Source organism: Sinocyclocheilus anshuiensis, unplaced genomic scaffold (genome assembly GCF_001515605.1).
Source record: "Sinocyclocheilus anshuiensis isolate Anshui unplaced genomic scaffold, SAMN03320099.WGS_v1.1 scaffold9, whole genome shotgun sequence".
NCBI lineage: Eukaryota > Metazoa > Chordata > Actinopteri > Cypriniformes > Cyprinidae > Sinocyclocheilus > Sinocyclocheilus anshuiensis.
The window spans coordinates 1856863-1878977 of NW_015540887.1; the positions used below are offsets into that span (position 1 = coordinate 1856863).

General features: G+C 36.0%; 2 protein-coding genes across 4 annotated transcripts; both read right to left on the reverse strand.

Annotated features, from left to right (window-relative positions):
- Window positions 1-486: 486 nt before the first annotated feature.
- On the reverse strand, window positions 487-17985 carry LOC107688737 (mediator of DNA damage checkpoint protein 1-like). Of its 3 annotated transcripts, none has more exons than XM_016486485.1 (11): window positions 17822-17985; window positions 12985-13128; window positions 10743-10814; window positions 10509-10635; window positions 9473-9608; window positions 9184-9345; window positions 8731-8904; window positions 6261-7734; window positions 3763-4718; window positions 1680-1797; window positions 487-1599 (listed from the first exon to the last, which is right to left on the reverse strand). In XM_016486485.1, exons 3-11 carry the CDS (start codon window positions 10798-10800, stop codon window positions 1415-1417), a joined length of 3390 nt encoding a protein of 1129 aa, XP_016341971.1. In that variant the 5' UTR covers window positions 10801-10814; window positions 12985-13128; window positions 17822-17985; the 3' UTR covers window positions 487-1414. The 3 variants fall into 3 exon arrangements, with proteins under 3 accessions (XP_016341971.1, XP_016341970.1, XP_016341972.1); XM_016486484.1 differs by having other exon boundaries at window positions 10743-10827; XM_016486486.1 differs by lacking the exon at window positions 9184-9345 and having other exon boundaries at window positions 10743-10827.
- Window positions 17986-18261: 276 nt separating this feature from the next.
- On the reverse strand, window positions 18262-21179 carry LOC107688779 (MIT domain-containing protein 1-like). The gene is made up of 7 exons (XM_016486547.1): window positions 20649-21179; window positions 20474-20575; window positions 19539-19675; window positions 19337-19423; window positions 19090-19202; window positions 18926-18986; window positions 18262-18808 (listed from the first exon to the last, which is right to left on the reverse strand). Exons 1-7 carry the CDS (start codon window positions 20791-20793, stop codon window positions 18713-18715), a joined length of 741 nt encoding a protein of 246 aa, XP_016342033.1. The 5' UTR covers window positions 20794-21179; the 3' UTR covers window positions 18262-18712.
- Window positions 21180-22115: the final 936 nt, after the last annotated feature.

Below are 22115 nucleotides of genomic sequence, written 5' to 3' on the forward strand. Positions count from 1 at the left end.
CACACTCTGGTCAGCTATCCTTGTGGGGACTCTCCATAGGCGTAATGGTTTTTCTACTGTACAGACCGTATATTCTATTGCCCTACACCAACCCTACCCCTAAACCTACCCCTTACAGGAAACTTTCTGCATTTTTAGATTTTAAAAAAACTTAATTCTGTATGATTTATAAGCTTTTGTAACCGTGGGCACCACAATTTAGGTCCCCACCGTGACACGAGTCCCCATGAGTCTATGTGTAGTCAGGTTTAAGTCCCCACCAGGATATATAAACCAGTACACACACACACACACACACATATGATGGTAACACTAGAATAAAAATAAAATAAAGATAGTAGTTATTTTTGTTGTTGTGTTATTGATATTTTTGATGGTAACACTAGAATAAAAATTAAATAAAGATAGTAGTTATTTTTGTTGTTGTGTTATTGATATTTTATATTCATGATCAATTCTAAACCACATGTCCCAGATTTAGTAAGATGAATTTATTGGTGAAGGAATTGGAGTTGGTATTTTCAAAAGCAAGCTCAGAGTAATTTGAAATATTCTTACAGTCACATAATTTAACATTTAACATAAAAGAACAGAAATCTTCAAATCTAATAGGTGCCAGAAAATCAACAGGTGATATAATGTCACAATACATACAAATTCTTGGATTGAATTTATGCAAATAAATAAAATTTGTCATTGGAAAGGAAATAATCATACTAATCATTTTCACACGAAAACAATGATACAATGTGTTAAACCTGAGAAACATATTACATATTGCAACATATTACATGGGAGACCGTTATTGTTTTTGTGTGTCTGCACACGTGTGAGTAGGTAAAACATATGGTACCATCTATTTCTCTTCCTGAGATCTCACTCAGGGTGCTTTTGATTGAGTCTCAACCTGAATTTGTTTCCCTCCCCTTCCATCTCCGATCTACTTTCTCACTCAGTTCTGTTGTGCTGCACTGTGGTGCATTTACAAAATACATTACCAGCAGCTGTTAGCCAGTGTTGCAAGAGAACATGACTTCACTCTCAAAATATTAACTTCTCCTTTTTGTTTCGTTGGTACCTATCTGCTGTGCATACATTCATACTTCACATGGAGAGAACGCAAGCAGCTCACGTGAGGTTTTAGAAGACAAACACTATTAGGAGGTTTACTGACTGATGAATGTGCAACTTTCCCTCATTAATATACATAAGCAATAGTGGTTCACTTCCAGAACACACTGCTTTAACATCAACTTCAAAGTCTACTGAAGTTCACATGAAGCAAACCTCTGACTGCATGGATGCAACTTCAGGAAACGCTAGCCTGAAAATGCCCTCAGATCCTGCAACCTCAGCATCCAACTCTGAATATTTCTTTCTTGCACTCGTAAACTCTTCTTCCATGTCTGTTTTTTTAGTCCATAGTCTTATCACTCCATGCCAGGGATTTCCTCTTGGCCAGCTCCATCCAGGATGGTTGGGCAGTGTCACGGACAGACTGCAGAGGAGATGATGAAGGTGATGATGGTGGCGTTGATTTCTGCTGCCATTTATCCTCTCTGTCTGCTGACCTCGTGGGACCAGGAGAGACTGATGCTTCTAGAAATATCGACACCATATATGAGCATATACTTCAATTGTAGCTGTCATGTAAAACTGATATTGTGTAACCCACTTACGCATTGACAAACTTGAGTCGAATCCTGTGCCTATGCCTGAGAGCTTTGAGATCGGTCTGAGAGGAGCTGAAGATTGAGATGTGGTTTGGGACTCTGCTGTGGACTTCGACTCACCTGTCTATCAAAATCAGTAAAGAGGAAATCTGAAACAATTGACAAAGCAAAACACCAGAAACAGAACATACTGTACTAAATATTATGAGCAAATAGTACACGTGTCCCCTCCGTGAAGAGTCCTTTATTTTAATTTATAAATATATGATTCATATTAATAATTAAAACTCAAATGTCAACATGGCTTACAAATATCCAAGGGATAAGACACCATGTGGTATTTTTTTTCTTGTTTAAAAAAAAAAAAGTTTTTATTTTTATAAATGGTAATTATCAAAGTCTTTAGATCTCCCTGGATTATTAATTTCTTATTTTGTGATTTTTGATTTGCAGATATATTTGACTGTATTATGATATTACCTGTCCTAACTAATCATACTGTTCAAATGTTTGGGATCATTACAATTTTTTCGGGCAGAACTATCCCTTTTATTAAAGGGATAGTTCACCCAAAAATGAATATTCTGTCAATAATTACTCACCCTCATTTTGTTCTAAACCCGTAAAACCTTCGTCCATTCGGAACATAAATTAAGATATTTTTGGATGAAATTTGAGAGCTTTCTGACCCTGCACACAGTAGGTAGCAACGCAACTGACACGTTCTGAAGTAGAACATCCATCTCTCTTAGTTCATTGTCTGCATATTCTGGTTCGAATAAGTAAGGATGAAGTCATGTCGAAATCTTCAGACATGTTTACAAAGACTGTTTTATGTGCATCTTCCTCTGCTTGTAAACAAGCAGAGGGTTCCACGTCAGAACGCTGGCTCCTGCATCAGCAGCACCACACACATGCGCCATGGTACTGTTGTGAACGCGCATTAAAGACTGACACAGAAGAAGAAATTGTTGAATAAAGTCATTATTTTAGTTTTCTTTGCACACAAAAAGTATTCTCGTAGCGTCATAAAATTACGGTTGAACCCCTGATGTCACATGGACTATTTTAATGATGTCCTTACTTCCTTTCAGGGCCTTGAATGATTCAGTTGCGTTGCTGTCTATGCAGGGTCAGAAAGCTCTCGGATTTCATCAAAAATATCTTAATTTGTGTTCTGAAGATGAACGAAGGTCTTACGGCTTTGGAACGACATGAGGGTGAGTAATTAATGACAGAATTTTCATTTTTGGGAGAACTATCCCTGTAAGTAAGGATGCATTATGTTGCTGAAAAGTGACAGTAAAGACATTTATAATGCAACAAACGTTTTCGATTTTAAATAAATGCCGTTCTTTTGAACTTTCCAATCATCAAAGAATACTGAAAAAAAAGGTATCACGGCTTCCACCAAAATAAGCTGCACAACTGTTTTCATGGTAGTGTACTGTAAATAATATCACTGAGCATTTTTTTTTACCTGAAACAAGTTCAGTAATTTGAAATAACATTTATATTTTAAAAATCCAATTTTTCAGTTGTCATACACTAATTAGTATTATAATATTCCCTGATCTCACAGCAAACCAATTTTGTATGATAGCTACCTGCATCAGTATTAGCATTTGTTATTTGTGTTAACTTTTCACCAACATCCAATAAATAAAGTAAAAACATAACATAAATGTGATATTAGTTGAATTTACAAACTAAAAAATGTTATATTACGGACATGAACACGTTTAATTCTGTCGTGTGACCCCCACATGTATTTACCCTAAAGTCATTTTTCTGAACAAAAATGTGCTTCCAAACTAGTTTCGAAGTATTGAAATAGAATTTGTGTACTAAAGTTAAACAAAAAAGATTATTGACACTTGTGAAATTTGATTAATAATTAGCATTTCCATCTGCTAAATCAGTCAACATTTTGATGCTCTAAACATTTTTAGAGCATGCAAGACAGATGGAAACTTGACTAGTGTGAAACAAACACTCCTTTTTCTGAGGCTGAAGTAAGTGTCCTTTCTCTGGTTTATATATGACTGAATAAACTGAGTGTGTTTGGAGATTACATAAACAATAATACCTTGGTTGCAGCAGTTGTTTGGTTCTCCCAGCGCTGTAAGAGTGAGGTCTTGTTTCCTAATCCTGCTGCCCACACTGGTCTGCCATCTTCAGGCCCGGTCCCTTTCCCCTGAGATGCAGACGCCCTGTCAGCTTTCCCTGAGATTACACTGGGCTCTCCCCCCTCATTCTGAGGCTGATCCTTTGAGATAGTATTGGCAGACGGTTGGGACGTTAACTCTGGGCTTGACGACAGATGTGGGTAACCTGGGGGTGCTGTGGGACTCAGTATAGCTTGTGTGGGGGTCTGTGATGCTGCTCGCAGTGGTGATGACGGCTGGATGGGTGGTGTCTGTGGTGCCAATGCTTGTGATGGCTGTTTTGCTGTGTTTACAGCAGTGGATTGCACATTCAATGTGCATGTAACTGTAGACTGGGTTGGTTTTGTTGTTGAATTAAACATTTGAGTCTTGGACTGAAACTGGACTTCTCTGGTACTGTCAATCTGAGTCTGATTTGAATTTGAAGGTTGGTTTTTTGTTGTTCCAGTCTGAGTTTGCTTCAACTGAGTGGCAGATTGTGTGGATCTTCCAGAATGCTGTGCAGATGGCAGCAGTTTTGTTTCTGTAGGTCTCAAAAGAGGTTGTGTAGTCATCGGCTGGCTTGAAATGTTCTGTGTGATTCTTGGATTGGCTTGTGAAGTGGATGTTTGGGTTTGTGGTTGTGTTGTAGTCAAGGTTGTTGGTCGAGATTGCAAGCTAGGAAACTCAGGCAGTCTACTGGTAAAGAGCTGTTGGAGACTTCTGGTCTTCTCTCTGGCCATCTCCATCCAGGACACCTCTGAAGCAGTAGATGTTGGTGGGTTCTCCTGAGAGGATACCGCTGTAGTCTCTTCTGGAGGCAAGCCTGTACCTTCTTTAGCTGGTGAAGGTACAATCTTAGTGGATTTGCTGGCTGATGATGAGGGCTGAGAAGGTTCTGAAAATGCAGAATATTTATTTATCAAAATACCATTCATCTCAGTTGACCAATCGAAAGCAGTGACTTCTCTGTGAGCTGTGTTTCATGCATCGCAATACTATTGATAATGGACAGAGGACCATTTTTGATCACAAAATGTTGCTAATGTGCATGCATCTTGTAAGTTGTTGTAGCACCATTTTTTGTTTAGTATTGCTATTTAAAAAATAAACAATTAGTGAATTGTAACATTTATGAAAATTAACCATGGATTTACTACAAATAAAACCAAAAAAACATGGTTATTTTATTTAAACCATGGTTAACACAAATTAACCATGGTTTGGCTACACTAACCATAGTTTAACCATGGTATCTGTAGTAAAACTGTGGTTCTATCATGACAACTCTCAGAAGATTTTAGCATGGTAATGGATATGACAATGTTCATGTATTTGGTCTTGGTGGAATAGATCTACTACACTGCTGCTGCTGAATTGCTGCTGCTGTTGGTTATTGCTGTAGTTGTAGATTATTGTTGCTGCTGCAAAGCAAAGCAAAGCAAGTACAGGAACTTGCTACTGCCAATACATATGCAGATACGGTGCTGCGAGTATTTAAGACATACTAGATATGCTAAGCTGCTGAATTGCTGCTGCTGTTGGTTATTTTCGTTAATTGTAGATTATCGCTGCTGCAAGCAAGTACAGGAACTTGCTACTGCCAATACATACACAGATACGGTGTTGTGAGTATTTAAGACATACTGCTGCTGCACAAATAGCATATATAATAACCTGTAGCAGATCTATACAGGTGGAGCTGGGGAAGGTGGAGGGTTTTAGAGGAACTCTGAAAGCGTGCTGCGAACAGCTCTGCTGAATGCTAACCAGCCATTTAAATGTAAAGCAGCAAGCTCATTGGCTGCGTATGCAACATAAACCAATCAGATTGTGCCAAGTCATTTAACACTGTGAATATAATCAGTTTACATTAAGGACCCATCAGCCTGCGCCATCTAGAGTTTCATGACAGAAATTGTAAAAAAAAAACATGGTTACTACATTTTTACTATAGTAAAACCATGGTTAATTTTCATACTGTAATACCTAAATTCTTTATGATTTTATAATAATCATGTATCACTATTTACTGTACTGCTCTGCTGGTTGGTATTATTGTTAAATTATACTAAAATCAACTAATCATTAATAGGCAATAAAGGTAATAAATACTTTATTGGTTTAGTGATTTAGTAAAGTCCATTGTTAGTTCAATAAGACAAGGTATAACTTAAACAGAGATCTATGAGCCCAATCTACCTTTTGTTTACTCAGTTGAGTAACCGCGATCAGTGTAATTACAGACGGGCACAGTTAAACATTTGGACAAATCAGCTTTCTAAATGCTCTGACTCAGACAAGCACAGACTGTTTCCTGGTATGACCTGGATCATCATTCTCATAGGATATGTAGCTGTTCACATTTGTCATAATTGCAACTAAATAGGCCAGAGGCTTAATCTTCATGCACCTTGGGGAACCACAAAACGAAACTCACCAGCCTGTCTGAGGACGCCAGCTCTCTCTTTGTCTCTACAGAAACTCTTAGGTGGTGAACCGGAGGAATGAACTGAGGTTGCGGACGCATCGGTTTGGAGAGAAGGTTCTTTGAGTTTAGCATGGACTTTTGTAGACCCCATGCCAGTGCATTGGTCTTCAGATTGCAGATAGCTGGTTGAATCAGATTGTGAGGCCGGAGGTGAAATCGATGCACTGTGGTGTTTAACTCTGTCTTCTGATTGAGCTTTGTCCAAGCGAAACTTTAGCGAAAGAGAGGTAGAGCGAAGCTTCACTCCGAATGCATTTGTAGCCTCTCTCTCTTTTCCCACAGTCACATCTTCCATCACATCCTCAACTGCCTCTTCTGCCACCTCCACCTCCTGTACTCCTTCTTCAGTAGCCTCTACCCCAATCTCCTGCTTCTCGTTGTCCTGACTCTCCTCCACATCCGGGGCCCGAGGATGGCTCTTTGCTAGATCAGTGAACTTTGTTGGTATCACTGGAGAAGTGTCCGTTTTTTCTTCCTTCTTTGAAATTGGTGGGAAGTTAGCAGATGGGCCTTTTATTGTTTTCTCGACTTGTGAACTTACTTGCCACTCTATCTTGATATTTAAAGGAGGTTTGGCAGGAGATGGAGGTTCCTTTTTCAGTCCAGCTTGTCCAACTACTCCAGTGAAGCTTGCAGTCCTCGGCCGCTCTTGACTCTTGTCTGAGGAGACATTAAAGTGGAACGATCCAGACACAGTTCTTTGGCGCTTTATGGATTCTGTTTGAGTGTGATCTTCATGACTAATAGCTGACACTGTGCTGACTGGCTGAAGGGTCCTGGACTCATGTTTGTCATCTGTGGAAGGTATATTTCTCCTCAGAGATGATGGTCTCAGGTTTACTCCACAAATCACATTGGTTGGAGCATGAGTAGAGGCTGGGCTTTTCTCTATATTTACTGCATTCTGAACACTGTTTTTGTCCATCTTGGTTTGTATTAGCACAGCATTAGACTTCTCATCTTTCACAGGACTCAGTTCTGGTGTGGTAGTTACACTTGGTCTTACAGTTGACACAATGTTACTTTGGGTGTTCTTGAGTAGTTTGGAGCTACTGAGCATCTCACTCACTTCTCCTTTTCCCTTTTTGTCAATTGGCACCACTGAGATTGGTGGTTTGGCTACTGGTGACGCAGCTGGAGTTGTTTCCTGTAGGCTAGGGCTTGGAGGTGATGTGGACAGGATGTTTCTCTCAATCTCAGGTTCAGCAGAAACTTGTCTAATATCTCCAGACGTCTGCAGAGACATTAAAGGTGAAACTGGAACTGGACTCTTGATTTGTGAAGTCGTAAGCCTCTCCCCCCGTAAGACCTGTGAGGAATACGAGCGAGTGCGAGGTATCTCTTTTACAGAAGTCTCTTCCTCCCTAGTAGTCAGCGATCGGTCCAGATTGTTCAAACTCTCAGATCGTGCTCTGCTTCCAGCCTACACGGGAAGTGCAATGTACAAATATAGAAAAATCTATTAAATATGAACTGTTGGAATATGAACTATGTGAACTAAATATGAACTATATGGAAAAGAATATTTTAAATTTCTGTTCTTCCACAAGCATTAGAGTTCTTCAGGAATAAGTCCTAAAACCCAGAAATGAGGATTTTTGAATTTCTGGTTCCGTTGTCCTCAAGTCAAAGGGTTTTTGAAATAAGTTCTGTGCTTAACACAAGCTCATGATATTTCCACATTTTATTCTACAAAATAAAATACATCAGTAATACCCCACTCATGATTTTATTTTTGCATTTTTCTTGATAGGACAGTGGAGATCTGACAGGGGGAGATCTGAGTGGGAGAGAGAGGGACGAGATCGGGAAAGGTCCACGAGGCGGTATTCAAACTCGGGACACCCAAAGACCAACTGTGCCATATTTCTGCGTGCTGCCCACGAGGCTATCGGCACAGACACTCTTGATTTTTAAAAGTATTTAAAAATAAGGTTGTTAACAAGTGGCTAAATGAGACTACAGAGATTGTTAAGAACACTAAACATCATCACGCCAAGCACGTAAACTTATCTACTAACTAGTCCACTTTCACAGCCTCGTTGTGTTTACTTTTCTAATTATTCTAATTCAAGCTTTCCAACTTGTAGATTTAAAATAAAGACTGAAAGAGTTGTCAGAAGATTACGCATGTTGAAGTTGAAGTTGAAGTTGCGCATTGTGTAGTTTGTTTATAGCCTAACTTTAGCTTTTTACTTCTGGCGATTGTATTTAGGTTTTAAAATTTATAAAGGCTGATGAATTTTTGATGAACAAAACTTGTAAGAATCACAAACTTTTGTTGGTCACAGAGCTTACTTCCTACAATATTTCAAAAGCCAGTTGAAAAATTAGACTGGCTTTTTGTCGAGGGAAACTGGGTGATGCTAATGGATACCAATGGATAATAAGTTTAGAAGGGTCCATTAAAAAGGCTCACCGAAGTGGTCACCCTCCTGTTCTTGGCACTGGCTCTTTGGTTCTTAGGTTTGAGGGACATACGGTGACGGGCAGCAGAGTTGTCCAGGAGGGAAGTGAATTGTGGAGGAGTGCTGAAGGAAAGGGGTGCAGGTGTTGGGCTGACCAGCTGAGGAGAAAGCGGCTGTGAAGAAGCCTGGAAGGAAAGGAAAAGAGACATTAGACAATATTTAGGACCAAAAAAACACATTCAAATTTAAGCCATAAATCAAATATATGAATGACAGGTATAATGTCAACACTGGGGTAGTAGCAGCAGTAATGGAGACACAAAATGAGCCACACAAACTCGTGAAGATGTTTGAGTAATTATAGTCTGAAAGGCCAAAGCTATGCAGAAAACATGCATTTAACACTAAAATACACTATGTCACAACAAAGATACTGGAATGCTGCTTTATTATAGTTGAAGCACCTTGTTCGATATGCTCATGTATAGTCCTTCTCCACGGGAAACTTCAGAGGGGCTACGAGGAAGGCTGTCATCTTCTGAACTTCCACCTAAGTCTTCATGCCGTTTAATGGGCAACAGAAGTGGGGGAGGACTTAAATGCAGCTTTTGCTGCTGGAGTTTTATCTGATCAAACAAAATAAATCATCTTAAAGTCTATTCGAAACATTTCCGTCAGTCACACTGATGAGTGTTTATAAAGTGGGGCATTTTAGCTATAATAAGAATGTTTTGAATGTGTTGTCTGTCTTACCTGCAGAGCTCGAATTTTGCCATGAATGTTCTCTTGAGACAGAATTCTTAGTGGTTCAGGGTCTGAATGACTGTGCTCTGCATAAAAAATGCTGTCATTTGAAAATGCCCGGGATCCCAGCATGCCTTTGGAGCAACTTTGAAGAAAAGATGTAAAAAGCAAAGAGGGGCATGTTATCCCTTGTGATTTTTTTTTTAAAAGAGCATTTGTTATGGAAATAATATATACTTTACATTTATTTTAAATGCATGCATTTATTTTAATAGCACCATTTTGGAGAATATCCGCTGGACGTAAACAACGTAGGCTGTTCTGTGTCAGCTGCGTCACACGGATACGCTGTTTTCGTTCAGATCAAATCACAACAACGTAGGAAACAGATCCGGCATGACGCAGCTGACACAGAACAGCATACGCTGTTAACGTCCAGCTGATATTCTCCAAAATAGCACTACAGGGTGATGCGGAGGAGACGAATTGTTGAATAAAGTTGTTATTTTTTTTCTTTTGCGCACAAAAAGTATTCTCTTAGCTTCGTAAAAATTACGGTTGAATCCCTGATGTCACATGGATTGTTTTACCAATCTCCTTGCTACATTTCTGGACTTGGGAACATTTCAGTTGTATTGCTGTCTATGCAGGGTCAGACAGCTCTCAGATTCCATCAAAAATATCTTAATTTGTGTTCTGAAGATGAACGAAGGTCTTACAGGTTTGAAACGACACGAGGGTGAGTAATTAATGACAGAACTTTCATTTTTGGGTGAACTAACCCTTTAAACTTTACATTATTACTTCAAGTGAACTTTACAAGTAGAGTTTTTTTTAAATATACTTTTAAGATTTGAAGTACACTACATTCAATGCAACGACGTACATTTCATTTTCACAAGGGATCATCAAATCGTGTATAGCTTTTACTTGCTTCAAAGTTTAACTTTATGATCAAACATTGTCCATTTTTAATTTGTTGATGTTAACTTTGGTGAGTTTAGCTTTTCTTCAATCACACCATGCTGACTCTGTTAACACTTACTCTGAGTCGTCCACACTCAGTGTGATGTCACTTTCAGACTGACTCGGCTTCATGCCACTATCATCCTGTTTCCTCCTTATCTTCCCAAACAGGCGTGACTTAGACTTTAACCTGGACTTCTTCCTTCCTAAACATTAAACATATCATGCCTTTAGAATAGTATGTCATATATTATAAAAAACTGAGACTGGATTAACTGATGACAGCATTGAGCTTTACTGAAAGATTTCTGACCTGTTAAGTCGTCACTGCCTTCTCCCTCTGGGTCTCCTGAAGCCTCCAGAACATTCATCTTCACCGGTACAGCTCTTAATGAGGACTGTTACACAGAAATCAGATGAGACAGAATGAGGAGTAAAAAAGAAATACAGGCGGGGTATGGAAAGCGTCAGTGGAATTATCAAAGGGAATGTTCTAGTCTAATGTAGTAAGACAATAGCAAATTATGGTTTACTTACTATTAACTGTTAATTGTTGTTCTTAAATTCACAATAAAGTAAAGTAGTTGTTCTACCAAGGAGAGCAGCAAACGAGTAATTTATTGACATGTAAAATACTAGAGGAATGGCTTATCTCTGGTGTGGCAATGTGGCTAAATTCTGGATCTGATAACAGAAGGCTTTTCTCAACCCAACAGAGACCAAAGGTTTCTTCTGCAGTCATATTTTCCATGTGTTTTTCCATTACTGAAAATTATGGATGTTATGTTAGTTTAGAGCATACAATACTGTTCAAAATTTGAGGACAGTAAGTTAATATTTTTTGAAGAAATTAATACTTTAATTTAGCAAGGATGCATGAACTTGAACAAAAGTAGCAGTAAAGACATTTAAAAAAAATTCTATTTCAAATAAACACTGTTCATTTGAACTTTCTATTAATCAAAGAATGCTGAAAAAAATTTATCCCAGTTACCACAAAAAATAATAAGCCTGGAGTAATGGCTGCTGAAAATTCAGCTTTGGGATAAATACATTTTAAATAGAAAATAGTTACTTGAAATTGTATCAATATTTCACAGCGTTCCTGTTTTTACTGTATTTTTGTTTTGAATGGTAGTGTATATAAGTGATTTTTTGTTTTACTTTAATTAAATCTGTTATGTGCTGCATGAATCACATATTAAATGCAGACTGTGTTAAATCAGGGGTCAGTAACCACAGGCATGTGTGATACCATTGGCATGCAAGCTAGATTGTTATTTATTTAGTACTCTTTCCTCATTGTCAAACGACTTGTTTAGAACCAGTTGTCTTGTTTACATAGATATTAAGTGAAATATGTGAGACTGTGTCCTTTATTTGGACAATGTGCCTCACACTTATTTCAACCTTATACACGTCACTATCCTTTATTATAACAACAAACCTTTCTTATCACTGACCATGCCTTGATAATGCAGATATGCAACAGAAAAAAAAACATGCAAAGTCCACCCAGTCCATCCCTTTTTTTGACATTTGCTGCTCTGTGTTTGCTTTCCTAATTTACACAGAAGAAACTCCAACATGTTTCTTAGTGTTAATTGTTAAAATTATTAAATAAAATATGTCTCCATGTTTGAGTACACAAGATTGAATTCTCATGTAGTTGAGGGATTTTCTTAAAAACATTTGGGGGGGAAACATTACGCAGACATTTTTCCTAAGCAGTCACTGCCATGTCAACAAGGCTGATACCTACAGTAGCATCAGACACAAATCACACAGAATATAAAGATAATATTTGTGCTGGACGACACTGCATAGAGATCAATGTAAGCATTCACACAGCACTAATCCTGCAACTACAGATTAATCGGAAACGTCCCAACTGAAAATACTGCCATGACAAATAAATTCTCACAGAAAAACAATGGACCAAAAACAAACCTTGCTACATACAATACCGTTCATAAATTTGGGGTCGGTAAGAAGTCTGTTGCTGACCAAAGTTGTATTTATTTCGATCAAAATTACAGTAAATCAGCAACTTTATTACATTTTCAAATAATTGTTTTCTAATTTAATATATATTTTAAAATGTAATTTATTCCTGTGATGCAAAGCTGAATTTTGAGCATCATTACTTTAGTCTTCAGTGTCACATGATCCTTCAGAAATCATTTTGCTGATCAAGAAACATTTGTTTTTATTAATGTTGAGGACAGTTGGACAGCTTTATTGTAGATGTTTTGTAGAAACAATTTTTTTCAAGATACTTTGATGAATAAAAAGTTCAAAAGAACATGCATTAATTTATAATAGAGATATTTTGTAATATTGCGTAATAAAATATTTTCTTTCAAAAACAAAAATATTATTGACCCCAAACTTTAAACATTAATACTAATGACTAACTTTGTTTACTTACTGAATATTTATATATCATATATAAATAATGAAATTGCTATGAATGACGCTGTACTATAGTTACCCCGGACAACAAAACATATGTACTTCAAATAATATTAATCAAGATAAATGACATCACTTACTTTGTCAGTAAAAATCCTTCTCTTTCCTCTTTTCTGTGTGATTTAGCTTCTGTTCTTCCTTTTAAAAGATACACATGATGTCCTTACATCTTATGAACCATGGCAGCTCTGTCCCAATCACAACCATGCAGAGAGATGGAGGAACTGAAAGACAGACCGGAGAAAGCAAAATCAGGAGAGGAACTACTGAAAAAAAGGAAGAGGAAAAGGAAAAGGAAAAGCAGGCTCTGACAAAGAGACGCATTGATGGATTTGATGTTTGGCAGTAAGGAGTTGGACACACACTGACTGGCAACTCATGCTTTCCCTGCATGCCTAAGCTTCTTACTAAACACTAAACAGCTTTTGGAGCAGAGAGAGTGTGCTGCTGCTGGCCGAGTGAAGGCATCAACACACCACCCAGCACTCCATCAACAAGAGCAAGTGTGTATATGTTGATAGCAAGAGCATATGAACAGAGCAGTCAGGTCAACTGCAGGTATCCAGAGCATCACATCTGATTTATATTCCTCTTGTGTTTGTAAATGATTTGTTAGAGACAGTTGAAAATATCACTGTTAAGACAACCGAACAACTGTGGTTTGCGTCATGCATTTGCATCCACACGTCAGAGTAGGTCAGTTTTTGTATGCAAATCATTTAAACACCGTCATATTCCACTCAAAGGTCACTTAAGCTGGATGAAAAATTAATCTTCTATTTTTGTGTATATACACTGCAATTCAAAACTCTGAGGTCAGTTTTTTTTTTAGAAAGAAATTATTACTTTTGTATATTTTTTTTTTTTAGATCTGGGACCCATTCATTGTCTTTTTTCTTAAATATCATTATGATTGTGGTCTGAATTTCTTTCTGTGTGTGCATGCGTGCATACCTATGTATGTAAATGCTTTCTTTTTGTAAGGATTTGTTTGTCGAAATATGTGCGTATATTTTATGGTTAAATTCTTTTGTTTCTAAACTTTAATGATTCATCATGTATTCTATACATACTTGACGTACTCTGTATTACAGTATAATTATGCATTGAGAATTTTTTTCTTCTTTATTGTATGTATTTTAAATTTAGCTTGTTTTATTTTATTTTATTTTTATTTACATATATTTTATTTTTAATACTTTTATTCATTCATTTTTTACATTTATTAATTTTTTTTATACATTTTTTAATGTTACAAAAGCTGTTTTATTTCGAATACATATACTGTTCTTTTTAACTTTCTATTCATCATAGAATCCTGAAAAAAGGATTCCTCAAAAACACTGATAATAGTAATAAATGTTTTTGAGCACCAAATCATCATATTAGAAAGATTTCTGAAGGATCATGTGACACTGAAGACTGGAGTAATGATGCTGAAAATTCAGTTTTGCTATCACAGGAATAAACAACTATATGTTTTATTTTGAATTGTAATAATATTTTACAATATTGCTGTTTTACTGTATTTCTGATCAATTACATGCAGCCTTGGGTGACCTTTTTCCAAAAATATTTAAAAAAAAAAAACTATTGAATGGCAGTGCACAATGTAACAAATGTTACAAATATGGGGCAAAATATTAAATTAGTATTAGCCATATTACCAAGTGACAGATGAAGATGAATTTGACATCAACAGTAACATATGAAAATATCATAAGCCTATATTTAGCTGTCTTAACTACATGTGGTTAGTTATTTTATTAATATTTGACCATATCATGGAAGACTAGTCAGTTAATAACCACTTGTTAAACCACATCTGAACCAGACTCATGATCTACTTCTCAGTATTGTGTGCATGACAAGAAATAAATGAGCAGATACTGCTATCTGTGATGCAGAGATCATAAGCATATTTAGATTCATACGCTCAGGTGAGACGGTGGAGCTGAACAGATGATGTGCTTCCTTTCCTTCTGTGCAGACAACAACAGGAGCTTTCAACTCCCTCCTGTGTTACTATAAGTAACTGTGAAAGTAGGCTACAGCCTATTTGAAATGTTTAAAAGGTGAGATAAAGAAATGACAGACAAGGCTCTCAAAAGAAAGCACTGGGTCCATTGTACACGTACATCTAGACATGTACGTCTCCTTCACTGACTTTTTAACCCTAAAAATGTTGCTCTCTCATTAAACTACCCATTATCTCTGAGGATGGAACGTTTTGTATCTGGCGCTCCACAAAGCACAGAGCAGCTTTGCCCCAGATACAGACATAAATCTGTGTCAGGATCCAGAGTTGGCCACAAATCCCTCTCCTTTTCTCCTACTGGACAAAAGTCAGCTCGACATCTGCGTGACTTTCAGCCAGCCTACATTATGCGTCTGGCCTTCAATATAATCCATCTGTCAATTTACATTTTCATATTCAGACATGCATATTGAAGGGAAGCAAAAGTATTCTGCACATATGCCTCTTTCAATGCAAACCAGAATGTTTTACTACTGCTGACACTTTCCTCCGATTATTGCTGGACAAACAAATATATTGACATTGCATGCTGAACTGTTTCAGATATTTATGGCCTGCTTGCTTGCATTCATGCCATAATCTGATTTGATTTATATATTTTCCTTTTAATTTCCTTATGTATTATGTGCATAAAGTATTTGATCAGTTTTCATAGTTGAAGCACATTGCACACAGCTTAGAGATTGTGTTTCAATAAGTATACAGTGTAATAGTAATATATAATGTTTTTGTTATTGTTATAGTAACTTGTTTGTTTGTTTTAGCTAAGGTAATTAAAATGCAATATGGAGACTATTGCTAGTTGTTATAAGGGCTGTAGGTTTTGAGTGATACCAGACAAACATGCTTGTTTCCTCTAGCAGTGGTTTTGTATGTTGGATTCAAACACCTAGATCTCTTAAATTAATATAATTTTTGTGAACTCCGTGTATTTTAGTATTATTAAGATACTGTTATAGTTTTTATTAAAAATTGTAAATATACTAAATTGTTATTTTATTGTTATTGCTGAACAATATTTTGAATTGTTTTTATTAATTTTTTTAATTTCGGTTAAGGTTTTAGTAATTTAGTTGTGTTTTTGTCTGTTTTTATTCTTTTTTTCTCAAATATGTCTACGTATTATATTTTCTCAACTATGTCTACATAGTTTTTATTACATTTATTTCAGTTTTATTTTTTTTTATTTTAGTACAAGTTAAAGTCAATGAAAATGAAAAATGTTTCCTTGACAACTAGCTGTATAAACAAAATAAGTTTTTTTTTTTTTTTTTATTTCAGTTAAAGTTTATTTTATTCCAAGTAGTTTATTCCAAATGTTTTTTATGGTTTTAGTTTTAATTAAGTTTAGTTTACATGTTCAGTACTACAATTAAAATTAATAATAACTGTTGGGTAACAAGTAAGCACACTGTATAAACAAAATAAGTTTTTTTTTTAAATTTTATTTCAGTTAAAGTTTATTTTATTCCAAGTAGTTTATTCCAAATGTTTTTTATGGTTTTAGTTTTAATTAAGTTTAGTTTACATGTTCAGTACTACAATTAAAATTAATAATAACTGTTGGGTAACAAGTAAGCACAATAAACCACACTAAGGTACATTCAGACAAAATTCAACTATTAAATGGAGGGAGATTTTAGGGATTTTTTTCATAAATGATCAGGACAATTCGTCATGTGTTTCAATTTAGTAGCCTAATTTTTTACAATTTATTAATTATACAAATATGTTGTAGATTTGTAGTTGTAGTTTTTTGACCCCATGCTTGAAACGCTGCTATTCATTCATGTTCTCACACGTTATCAATGTGCGTTAAATAAACTGTATTTTTTATTCTGTGAAATAATGACTTTATATGTCTACAAAAAACTCAATAAACCTTCCTTGGAATAATATCAACTGCAGTAAAGTGAGACTGCCATAAAAATTATCAGTCAACTTTCTAAGACAGGATTTACGCATGCAGCATCAGGTCAAATCACATCATCACGGTGAATCGCACAAAACCTCTAAAGAACGTTGGTTAAATATTTCACTTCAAAATCATATGATATTACATTTTTGCACCGTTGGGATTATTGGAGCATTGTGACATTGTTTTATGGAAATTAAGTACAACACTTACCCAATAATAAATAAATAAAATTCTCAAAATTGCTAAAAATGCATATAAACAAACAAAAACTAAATTGTATTACAGGGGAATCAAACTGAAGTCTCATGAAAATACTGTTACAATTCGAAAAATCTTAATATGTCCTGGATATGTTTCATGAGATTCACCATCATGACCATCATCACTCCAGTCTGCGCCCTTGAGAGAAGAATAGTGTTATTTAGAGACAACGCTCTATATTTTGCATGAACTGAGATGAGGAGCACATATCGAGATTAAGAGCGATTATAGATTTAATCTCCTCCTGCAGGGAATTCATGCGAGTTTCTTTGCAACTAATGGTTTCTAATATGACAGGCAAAAGAAGCAATAACTCATACAAACATGTCCACGCAAACAAATACAACACCACCACCGACTGCTTTTGATTTAACGTTAGTTATTAAAAAACAAAATCTATATAACCAGTCACCAGTCCTTTCACAAACAGCAAGCCGTTTATAGTATGAATGTCCCAAATCAAGTCCATATAAATACGAATTTATATAAAGATATTCAAAAACGCATGAAATTATGGGTTATCGTTTGTACAATCAGTGTACATGTCACAATTCCCGCATATTTATGAGCTTCGATTTAAAAACAAAACACAAACTTACCGTAACCACTATAACAACATCTTAAATCAAAATTAACACGATAACTGACACATGCCTGTCCTAAAACTTAATATAAATATAATGTAGTCGCGTATACTCACATACTGAGGTAAATCACAGAGAAAGTGCAGGTGAGGCGATCTCTGGCATTCACTTGCTCTTTAACTGAGCCGGTGGAGCAAAACACCGTCGTGTCAAGCGATACTTTGTTATCCACAAGCTGTAATATAAAGCAAATCATTCCCTTTTACACGACGACTGGAAGCATGTACACTATGGCGTTATTTTAATGACAAATGTCGAGAGCGCATTATTGTAGCGCGACAGCACATTAATACAATGCGCGAGCGCGAATCTCTCTGCTCGTGCGCGGATTTCCCTTGCTCTCGCACAAAACCGGACGCTCGCGCTCAGATACACGCTGCTCTCGCCCAGAGAGAGTGCACGCACTTAAAACGTGTCTCCTCTCACTCAAACTGTGTCCTGTGCACTCTCAAATCTCTCTGTGCTCATGCAATAATGCGCACTCGACATTTGTCATTAAAATAACGCCATAGTACACAGGATGGCGCTGCTGCTGCTGCACAGAATATATTTGCAAAACGTTTTTATTAAGGGCACTTACTAGTGACTAACATTTTTACAGACTACTACCTTATTTACAAATGCACTTCGGTTTTTATTATGATTACAGACGCAAACATATAATAAATACATATCAGTATCAATCACCCCATCATATACTAGTGCATAAATTGTTTAAAAACAGCAGAATAGAAGTAATAGCAATTACTATAGTTGTAATTACTATAATAATAATTCATATCAGAACATTTTAAAACAGGCAATAAAATCACTTTCGCATTATTTAAAAGCTGTAAATGGGATCAAAAGGCACATTTCCAGTCGTCCGGGTTGGTATGTGAGGATTGCATTCGAAATTACGTCCCACAGATAATTCTCCAGACAGTGGAGAAGCTTTTGAATCAAGATTATGTCGTCTTAGTGTGTTTTGTATGAAAAATGTCTACAGTAGTCTCATGACACTCTCTCAGATCATAATCACAGTATCCTACAGAGAAGCGACCCTTAAAAAAAAAAGAGGGGGGGAAAAAAAGTATTTTACATATCCATTATGCAAACACGCACAAATAACAGGTTATTTTTTGAATATTTCACAAGTTTATGTTTCACTTAGGTGGTACCTTTGGCTTTTTGAAATAATCAAGTCCCCTGCCGATCTTAATAATCCAACCATTATTAAACCTGAGAAAACAAAATGAATATATAGAACAGAAAGAGTATAGGCACATTATCCTCCAGTGTGTTTTGTGTAACATACAGTAAATGAGAATGTTTTGAGATGTACCTGATCTCCCTGTCATGAATAGTAGATGAGTACTGGATGTCCAGACAGACATTTTGACTCTGTAGCGACTGCTTTATTTCTGCCAGGGCACTGGTTTGCTGAGCAGAGCTGTCCTGGAAAACCACAAGATTAAGGTCAACTTTAATGGAAGCCTCTGATGAACAAAATGCTAAACCTTGCACATTGTTTTGTGTGTGTGTTAGTCAATGCAAACATAAAACGATTTGTAGAAGTTGGAGAACCTTACCTCGTCCTGTGAGGTCAGAAGGTGAATCGTCTTTACTTTACACTGGCATTTCAGCAGCATTTCACAGAAACGAAGGAAGTTATACAACTACAAAGGAGAATATTTGTAATTTATCATTCTGAGATATATTACTGCACTTATTATTCACTCTGTAGTCTTTTGTACTATACTGTATATTCTGAAGCATCACTGTCATCTCTACCTGATGGACATGCCGTACATAAGGGTCCTCCACCCAGACTTCAGTCAGTCCGTCTCTGATGTAGGGTTTCAAGAGGGATTCATAGCTGAAACCAGTGGAACTGTCTGCTATCTTTATCTGCTCATGGTATTTACCCTCTGACAGACGAGATAACAATGAGAAAACTGAGCCGATGTGAAGAGCAAAGGTGGTTTAAGCCAGGGGTCTTCATTCTCTATATATATCTATATATTTTCATGCATAAATACCTCATTTATACAGTAAACGATTAATATTGTAATTGTGTTTAAAGTGTTATTTGGGAAATACTGTTTAATAATTTCTGTACATTATTAAGTGTTTTCTCCCTACTCATACTGTTAGATATATTAATTCATTATTTTATTTATTTATTTAAACCATAGACTGTGATTTAAACCAAAACTGTAACACTTATTTATTTCAATCCAATTATGTACTAATACACTGAACAAATTTATAAACGCAACACTTTTGTTTTTGCCCCCATTGGAGACTAAACAATCTGTACAATGAAATAAACTTATTTGGAACAAACTCTTTACTGTGACCCAGTTGAGGTGACAGATGGCAATAATACAAACTGTGCAAATGTTGATTACTTTGAGAGTAACTTTTTTGTTATTGTTATTTAAGTTATTGTCTCTTATATTGTGTGGAAACTTCTGTTTAAATATATATTATATATATATATATATATATATTATCAAATGTGTTTATTTTAGAAATGTATTCATTCATGTATTCATACAAATTTATTTATTTTAATAAATTTATAAAAATGTATTAATTTATTTATTATTATTTTTTAAATAGTTTTTCTCCAAACTTTTTCCACAGACCCTTGCAGCCCCCTGTAGGTTCCCGGAGCCCAGTTTGAAACCCCCTGGTTTAAAACGCTTTATTGCTTAACCTACCTTCTTTCAGTTTGTTCACATGGTCTTTGATCTGTTCTGCTCGGTCCATGTAACCCTTGATCTTCTCTCTGTAGCGGACCTTCTTTGAATCATCTTTTACAGCTAGGAAAACAGTGATCATATTAAGACTACCATCTAATTCCATGCATTTACCATTTCCAAACTCTTGGCATACCTTTCAGTACATCCATCAGGAGCTGGATCCCCTCCTGGTAGCACACCAGAGCCTCCTGAAAGCGTGAGCTGTGATCCAGCTCCACGGCTCTCTTTAAGACAGAGATAGCCGAGCTCTCCATGCCTGGGAGGAAATCCTGAGCCATAGCGACTTTCTGTGACAGAAGCAGCAGACTACAACCCGGCTGACAGTTACATGTGCGCTATGTTATTGTGTGGTAACAGAAAATAGTTCTGCACTTGTTAAAGCTCTTTCAAAACGGGGGGAAATTGTTATGAGAAGCACACCAGTCAACACCATCCATCCAGGAAATAAACCTTAAAAACACTCGACTTTGGAGGGCTTTCGTAATCCAAAGTAACACTAAATCAATGAAGGCATATTTACATATTTAAAATTAATTATACGGTGGCGTGTCAATTTTCTTCGAAGGCGAATACAACTTTTGGAGCGAAAACAACCAGTTTTAAATCAGAAGCTGCTGTATGTTTTTACTCTTCCGGTGGGAACTAAAGTGTGACTAGTATACATCCGTTTCTATTATGTTGAAGGACCAGTTCTCGCTTCCGCTGGACAATAAAAGTCCATAAATTAAAAGTCAATAAAATGGTTCAGCCCAGTTATGTTATGAATTATAACGATGCATCATTCAATAATTTATTGTCCAGATATCTACAGAAACGATATTATATATTAAAATTCTGTATTAGATGCATATAGGCCTGCTTAAATTTAAACAAATTTATTTTTTGTTGCATTAGTGAGCTTTTATGTAAAAAAAAAGCCAATGAATGCAATGTGTGCAAATATGTGGCATAAATATGCTGTGCTTAAATGGATTTATAATAAAGATAACATATATCAACTTTAATTGATTTAAATAAATGCAAAGGTACAACTCATGTAGGAAAAAATAAATACTCTAATAGTTAGATTATTCCCATAACACTGTCTTGTGTGAAAAAAAAACATTCCCTGTAATTTCCAGACATTCTCTCAGATCATAATCATAGTAAATCATAGATGCAGTAAAATATCTAAATATGACTGAGGCTAAAAGGGTTGAGAAATGTTTCAGTGAGACAATTAATGTGATTTAAACTGGTTTAAGGGGATGTTTTGTAAATCTAGCATTCAAATATGATTCAGAATAAATTGACGATACAGGATGGTTTTAAACTGCAGCTCATCTACTGAAAGAAAATGTAATGGTGTTGACAGCTCATAGTGTTGTCAATATTATATTCAATTATATTATATTCATATTGGGGGGGGGTGTTCCATGGAACCATAAATGCCAAATAAAAACATTATTTTTAAGAGTTAAAGAACTGTAAAACTAGAAATTTAGAAAATGGCAAAATATTGAATTAAAAACATACGTACTGTGTTTTTCTTTTGCCCTTCTCTTATTACTCACTGAATCCAGTTTGTATGAACATTTTTCCTCTCATCATTTCTCTGTCT